Below are 7696 nucleotides of genomic sequence, written 5' to 3' on the forward strand. Positions count from 1 at the left end.
CAAACGAGCATTTGTAGCATTTTGATTGAAATAAATTGTTGTTTAATTCAAACTGTTAAAATCATTTAGATAAGTAATGACGATCTTTGTGAAAAACAGCCCTTGATAATGCCTTAACAATAAACATTTATGTATTCTTTAAATTTCCAAAAGCTAGTTGATATACCATGTTTCCTATGAATATTATGTAAATATAAAAAAAAACAGAAGATGTGGTATGATTGCCAAGTCACAACTCTCAACATCTGACCAAAATGACACAGAAATTAACACGTATAGGTCACTGTACAGCCTTCAACAATGAGCAAAGCCCATACCGCATAATCAGCTATAATAGACCCCGAAATGACAATGTAAAATAATTCAAACGAAAAAACTAACGACCTTAGATATGTACAAAAATGTACGAAAAACAAATATGTAACACGTGAAAAACAAACGACGATCACTGAATAACAGGCTCCAGACTTTGGACAGGCACATAATGTGGAGGGGTTAAACATGTTGGAGGTATCTCAATCCTCCTTATATCCTGGGACAGTGGTATTACAGTACAACATAAGAACGAACTATAAAAATCAGTTAAAAAAGGCTTTATTCATCAGATGGACAAAAATACAAGTGGACGGGGACGGGTACTTGTACATTCCGACAACAAAAAGACATTATGTACAGATCTGAGAGTACACGCAGTTAACTGGCAGCTAGTTCAAAGCCAGTAGTAACAACTAATAAAAAAGTCAGAAAAAAAAACATTACCTTGTGCAATACCAAGATACATGTATCGACAGATTGTAGATCCATGAATGTGTATGTGTATATAACATACTAGTAATATTTAGTTTGCTTTTAATTTACTGATATCAAAATCAATATTTATACCAATAAAACAATATTCAATGATCTTATTACGTTAATTGTTGAATTTGTAACCTTTTAGAATAAGTTTACTTAAAAGAGTGATAAGTTTACAGGGATCTTTTTTAAATTTCCGGGTACGGTTAACAACATTTCCGTAAAAATGAGGATGAACTATTCCATTTAAATCAGTTAATATGACAAGGGTTATGTTCGTCTCACATATGTTATGATGGTATAATACTAAATCCCTAACAGGAGGAATTGTGCCTGATATTAATAATCTTTCAAGCCGTTTATTTGAGGTCTTGAGCTGCATGACAGCTACTGCTAGTAGTATGTTTTAATTTATGTATCATTGTCATTTTGTTTATTTATTTATTTAATTTTTTGTTGTTGCCTCTTCTGACATCAAACTCGGACTTCTCTTAAACTGAATATTACTGTGCTTATTGTTATGCGTTTACTTTTCTACATTGGCTAGAGGTATAGGGAGAGGGTTGAAATCTCAAAAAACATGATTACCCCCCCCCCCCCCCCCCCCCCCGCATCTTTGCTCAAGTCACAAGTTAGGAGCCTCTAGCCTTTGTTGTCTTGTATGATTTTGAATTTAAGTTTCTTGGGTATAAATAAAAGCAAAAGTAGTATATCGATGTTCAAAACACATAAATCGATAGAAAAAAACAAAACCGTACAAACCATTTCCATTCTCAATTTTAATCATACATATTTATATTGTTTATCGTGTCTGTAAATCAAACGTGAAGCTATTGGTGATACTGTCCTCCTATAACAGTGTATTTTATGTTATCTGGATATTACTAAAATATGACATGTCTACATTTTCAAATTAAACTTATTATTAAATACACGGTATACTGTTGAGAACGATTGGAATCACTTGTTCTTAATTATTAAATTTCACCCCGCCACATATTTTATGTATGTGCCTGTCCCAAGTCAGGAGTCTGTAATTCAGTAGTTGTCGTTTGTTTATGTGTTACATCTGTTTTTCGTTCATTTTTTTTTTAAATAAGGCCGTTAGTTCTCGTTTGAATTGTTTTACATTGTCTTAACGGGGCTTTTTATAGCTAACTATGCGGTATGGGCTTTGCTCATTGTTGAAGGCCGTACGGTGACCTATAGATGTTAATGTCTGTTTCATTCTGGTCTTTTGTGGATAGTTGTCTCATTGGCAATCATACCATATATTCTTTTTTTTAAATTATAAACAAAAATATTACTGGGGATGCTTATAATAGTCAGGAATCAGAGAACAATAACGACTTTAATTAATTTCCTTTTTCTTGTTCCCTTTAATTTTGAAGCTTCCATCGGTATCATATATTGTCAATAGGATACGATATACAAAATTCGATTAAAATCAATACAATTCATCAGCTCAGGGACACACTTTTTAAAATTGTGGTAAAATAATTAGGAAAGGGAAATACACGGTAATCTGTCAATAGTTCGACGAACGTAACAAAATAATGTGTCTTCTACTTCATTTAACAACTTTAAATGTGATTGGGTTCAATATGTCTTCGCTGGTTTTAAAAAAACCCAGATCGCATGACTGATGTTTTAGTCTGCATACGTGCAGTATTTTTGTCCCCTATGAATTGATTTGTATACAAATGGTACAAATAATGCTGACCATTACAAAATGTTTCTCTGATGTTTCTCTGATGTTTCTCTGGGTGACTTTACCAAAAAAATATGTACAATCAAAATTGATGTTCGTATTTATGAAGAGTTATTGTATTTTACTAGCATAAGGTTTCGTCCGTCCTATTTTGAAACACATATTGACGTGCCGCTGGTATTGGTCACGTTATACCACAGAATGAATAGCAATGTTTATATTTTGGACTCTAAATTTTCAGCTTCTTTATTATTTACTGATTTGTTTTCGTAATTGTGAAGCTCTTATGTGATTAATATAATTTATATTTAGTTTTGAGATTTAAAATTGGGTTTTAATGTTGTTTACGTATAAATTAAGAAAGTTTTACACAAGAATAAAGATGGGGTAATTTTTAACATCCATCCGGAAGTCTTAAATTAACTCAAATATAATTCACTAATCTTGAAGTACTTTTTTGTCTGTTATGTCCTTTAGTATTTTTTTTTGTAATTGCTTGTTCTAAGCTTGCTTTCATATGCTTCATATATCATGTATATGTTCTACCGTTTTCGAAAAATAGGAAATCAGCTAACACAAAAACAAAAATCATCAAGTTTTATAGGGATGAATTTTCGTGAACAACTACTTTATTCTACTGTCAACATCTGTATTTGTTATTAAATAAATTTGTGATATATCCCAAATTTTGGCACGAAATCTATACAAATTCGTATTAAAATGGCCTACCAACTGGTTTTATACGAGCAACACGTATTATTCTGATGTATACGAAGTTAGCATCCAGCTTACACAACTATAAGTAAGGTATCTTTGATACACATTTAAATGTTAAAAGGCCCAGTAGCCATAGAATTTATGTGAAACGATTTGATGGAAATGTTTGTATTTAGTTTAAGATATGTAAAAATGTATACACATTTAACAAAAACTGCAAAGATATGATAAGATATTTATTAGTGGAAATCAAAACAATCAATTTTCTACTAAATTCATTAGATGAAACGAACAATGATACACGAACAAACAAATGTTTAACCTTTATAAAAAAAATCAATTACATAAATATATATTCTGAGTGAGCGGGGTTGTTTTTGTGCTTTTAAATATGAATTATACAAATACAAACGTGGTAGCATTGCCGAAAAGACAACTCTCCACTAGAGACCAAATATCGAATAGATTTCCAACACAAGATTTGTATTGCAGATGTGAAAACTCCGGTTGGACCAGATACAATTCATAAATATATTGTTTGGAATTATCAACAAATTCATTTTATAAAATTTACCTATATTTTGCATGTTTTCATTGCGCTAATGAAATGCTAGTGCCTGTCCAACAGAAAACGAAACAAGTACAATGTTTGTGCATTTTATGTGTATTGGAGACACTAGACACGATGCAACTAACAATCGGAACTCTTATTTTTTGGTCGGTTTCGTGTTGTTTATTCTTTAGTTTTCTATGTTGTGTCATGTGTACTATTGTTTGTCTGTATGTCCTTTTCATTTTTAGCCATGGCGTTGTCAGTTTATTTTCTATTTATGAGTTTGACTGTCCCCCTTGTATCTGTCGTCCCTCTTTAAAGAAGACATATGATATCATGAAGTTATATAATTATAAAAATATAAAAAAACAATCACATGTATTCTTTTTTTTGACAATTTTAGGTCTGTGAATCGTGTATGTGATAGACGACATATATAAAAGAACCAAATTATCTAGGAATGATATATAAAGTATAAATAAAGAAGATGTGTTGTCATTGCCACTGAGACAATTTTCTACAAGAGAATCAACAAATGTAAGTCACCGTACAGCTTCCAACAACATGCAAAGCCCATACCGCATTGTCAGCTATACAAGTCCCCCGAAATAACGTTTTCAACAGTTCAATGTATGTACAAAAAATAAACGAAAAACAAAAAAATATACAGCAATAAGCGACAGGCATTGAATAACAGGTTCCAAACTTAGGACATGCAAATGCTTTTAGAATGTGTCGAGGTTAAACCCGCTAGTCCATTGACAATTATAAAAGGCATGTCTTATCAATCATCATCAATCAAGTTTAATCGATTCAGTATATTATAAATCAGAATTGAAAAAAAAGTTCGGAATACACCAAATGGTATAAATACAGATATACGCCCTCGTATTACCACACGTTAAACTCGTCAAACGAAAGCCACCATGGTTATGATAACTCTATTGCTGTTGGGCTTTATCGGAGCTGCATTTAGCACTGGACCATATGGTGGTGGAAGAGGTTATAGTGTTGGGTACGGCGGTGGTGGTGGCGGCGGCGGTGGTGGCAGAGGGTTTGGATTAGGTGGTGTTGGTGGAGTTTTGATATTAGGTGGAGGAGGAGGTGGTGGAAAAGGAGGTTAGTTAATGTTTCAGTGTTTTGTAAACAACAGTAAATTCAGGACTTATCGCGTGCTTTTATTATTTCGATTTTGTCATTTTAGACTAAAACGCGTTAAGTTTTTTTTTTTTGCAATATTGAGAAAATCCTGTACGGTTCATATAGAAAAAAATCAAAATGCAAGATTTATTGCGATTTTAACTTTTTCTCTTTTTTTTAAATAAACAGTATTACAAAACAACTACTTGATTTGTGTCTATTTTATAGTGTTTAAGATTATACCATAATGTTGACTGCTATACCCTAGTTTTGACATTTTTCACTTTTCAAGGTTATGGCCAAGGTTATGGTGGTGGAAGCAGTGGAGGTTATAGTGTTGGGTATGGCGGCGGTGGTGGTGGAGGATTTGGATCTGGCATTGGCGGTGGTGGACTAATTTATTAAGAGGAGGAGGAGGAGGAGGAGGAGGAGGAGGAGGAGGAGGCGGAGGCGGAGGAAAAAAGGTACGTCAATGTTAAAGTATGTTTGTGTTTAACTTTCAGTACGTTACTATTTTAATGCATAACTAAACAATACTCGATGATCTTGATGAAGTATAACAGTAGCCAAATTATCAACAATTGATAAGTGAAGCGATCTAGTATATTAAAAACCAGTTTATGATAATGAATTTCGTGAATCAAACGTTCTACGCATGCTCGTGTACATCTTTTACGCACTAAAACCTCAAATACAGTTACCATTCAACTTTGAAATAATATGGAAATTGTAAAATATTATTTATTTAAATCAACTTTTAACAAAACGTGTTTCCATTAAAAAATCAAACTATTACATACGTCCAAGGCGCTTTTCTGGAATAACCGTTAACAGGAACGCTAATAGCAAATAAATACTAGCCGAATATATGACTATTAATGTATACGTAGTTAATACTTGAAGACTATATGAAAAACAGTACTTACCTCACAAAATAGCTAAATCCATCAAAAGTTCAACTTTGCCTGAGGGAGTTAAAACCTAAGTTTCTTTATTCTTTGAAAATTCATAAACGATCAATTTTTAAAATGTTTGTTATTATCGTGTCATTACCGAAGTACTTTCTCCTGAGCTAATGATACCCTTGAGCACTAATAGTCCATCAGGAGAATTATCAAAACAAACCGTTAAGATATTTCATAAGTCCGAGGCGGTTTTCTTGATTTACCTTTATCAGAAACACTCGCAGCCGAATATATCACAGCCGATATTGCATAACTTTCGAAACATTTGAAGCGGTACACGACCCCAAAAACACATATAAGTCAATTTAATCTCTGGTTATTTTTGCCTGAAGGAACTGAAACCTATGTACCTTGATGATTTCAAAATTTATAAACTGGCACATTAAACAGTTGCTCGTACTATATTGAAGACATATTTTGATATTTTTCCATTTCACAAACAGCATGAGTGTAACTTATGACATTCCGGATGCCTGTTTCTTGTCTATCAATAAAATAGACAACAATGTGTGTTGGTCATTGTTGATTACAGGTGGTCAAGTATGGTGTACCTGTCGTAAAGGACTCTGTCTGAAAGGAGAATTTATTTTGGACAAGTATTGCAGACTTATACCCTTATTCCCACGGAAATCGAATACATGCTGCAAGGTATTACCAGGAAGTGTAACTGGCCGTAGTTACGGTGGAGGTGGTGGAGCTGGATTCAGCGGCGGTGTTGGGATCGGTGGCGGAGCTGTTATTGTAGTTGGATCTGGTGGAGGAGGATCTGGAGCTGGTGGAGGATCTGGATATGGGGGAGGATCTGGTTATGGAGGAGGATCTGGTTATGGAGGAGGAGGTGGCTATGGAGGAGGAGGTGGTTATGGAGGTAAAAAAGGAAGTACATACTAAAAAAGATTCGTAGTTAATAAGCAAATGAATGTATAAAAATAGAATTAAAAACATATTTATGCAGTGTTTTTTTAATTATTAATGATGAATCAAACGGTTTGATTTTTTTATTTAAACCACGATATGTACATAATAATGTTTCCATTTAAACTAAGATAACTTCTTAATCAATAATTTCAAAACAATTACCATGGTGTACTTTAAACCTGAGGTACTATTGGTCTTCCTAGTCGTGTTTTGTTGCACGTCAAAATGAATTGAACATAAAATTGAGAATTGAAATGGGGAATGTGCCAAAGAGACAACAACCCGACCATAGAGCAGACAACAACAGAAGGTCACCAACAGGTCTTAAATGCAGCGAGAAATTCCCGCACCCGGAGGTGTCCTTCAGCTGGCCCCTAAACAAACATATATAATAGTTCAGTGATAATGAACGCCATACTAAACTGCAAATTGTACACAAGAAACTAAAATTAAAAATAATAGGAGACTAACAAAGGCCAGCGGCTCCTGACTTGGGACAGGCGCAAAAATGCGGCGGGGTTAAACATGTTTATGAGATCTCAACCCTTCCCCTATACCTCTAGCCAATGCAGAAAAGTATGACTGCATATCTATCATTCATCATTTGCTATCTCACAATACACATAATAAAATAAACATTCAAGATCCGAATTTGCACAAACAATCTCTAAATTTTTATATTAAAGTACCCTTCGTCACCATCTTAAGGTATTTAATAACAATCTCAGCGTATTCGATATGCTCGTTTTTGAAACAACGTATTTGATTTTCACGACAGAAATTTCCGTATTACTGAAAAGTTATTATACCAGGGTTTTCGATATCACACACTAGTCAAAATTTACAAATTCATCATTGTGCAAGGACATTATTTGTAAATAGAAATCAACATGCAGA

General features: G+C 33.5%; 2 protein-coding genes across 2 annotated transcripts; both read left to right on the top strand.

The window, feature by feature from the left end:
• Positions 1-4648: 4648 nt before the first annotated feature.
• On the top strand, positions 4649-5321 carry LOC139494646 (uncharacterized). The gene is made up of 2 exons (XM_071282807.1): positions 4649-4895; positions 5209-5321. The coding sequence occupies exons 1-2, from the start codon at positions 4703-4705 to the stop codon at positions 5319-5321; spliced, it is 306 nt and encodes a 101-aa protein (XP_071138908.1). The 5' UTR covers positions 4649-4702.
• Positions 5322-6323: 1002 nt separating this feature from the next.
• LOC139496393 (uncharacterized) lies at positions 6324-6835 on the top strand. Its single transcript, XM_071284967.1, has one exon. It carries the CDS (start codon positions 6326-6328, stop codon positions 6770-6772), a length of 447 nt encoding a protein of 148 aa, XP_071141068.1. The 5' UTR covers positions 6324-6325; the 3' UTR covers positions 6773-6835.
• The last annotated feature ends 861 nt before the right edge of the window (positions 6836-7696 follow it).

The sequence above is a fragment of the Mytilus edulis genome, chromosome 11 (genome assembly GCF_963676685.1).
Source record: "Mytilus edulis chromosome 11, xbMytEdul2.2, whole genome shotgun sequence".
Classification (NCBI taxonomy): Eukaryota; Metazoa; Mollusca; class Bivalvia; order Mytilida; family Mytilidae; genus Mytilus; species Mytilus edulis.

Coding starts and splice junctions, on each gene's coding strand:
- LOC139494646 (XM_071282807.1), top strand. CDS start 4,703: ATGGTTATGATAACTCTATTGCTGTTGGGCTTTATCGGAGCTGCATTT. Junction 4,896..5,208: donor AGGAGGTGGTGGAAAAGGAG/GTTAGTTAATGT, acceptor TCACTTTTCAAG/GTTATGGCCAAGGTTATGGT.
- LOC139496393 (XM_071284967.1), top strand. CDS start 6,326: ATGAGTGTAACTTATGACATTCCGGATGCCTGTTTCTTGTCTATCAAT.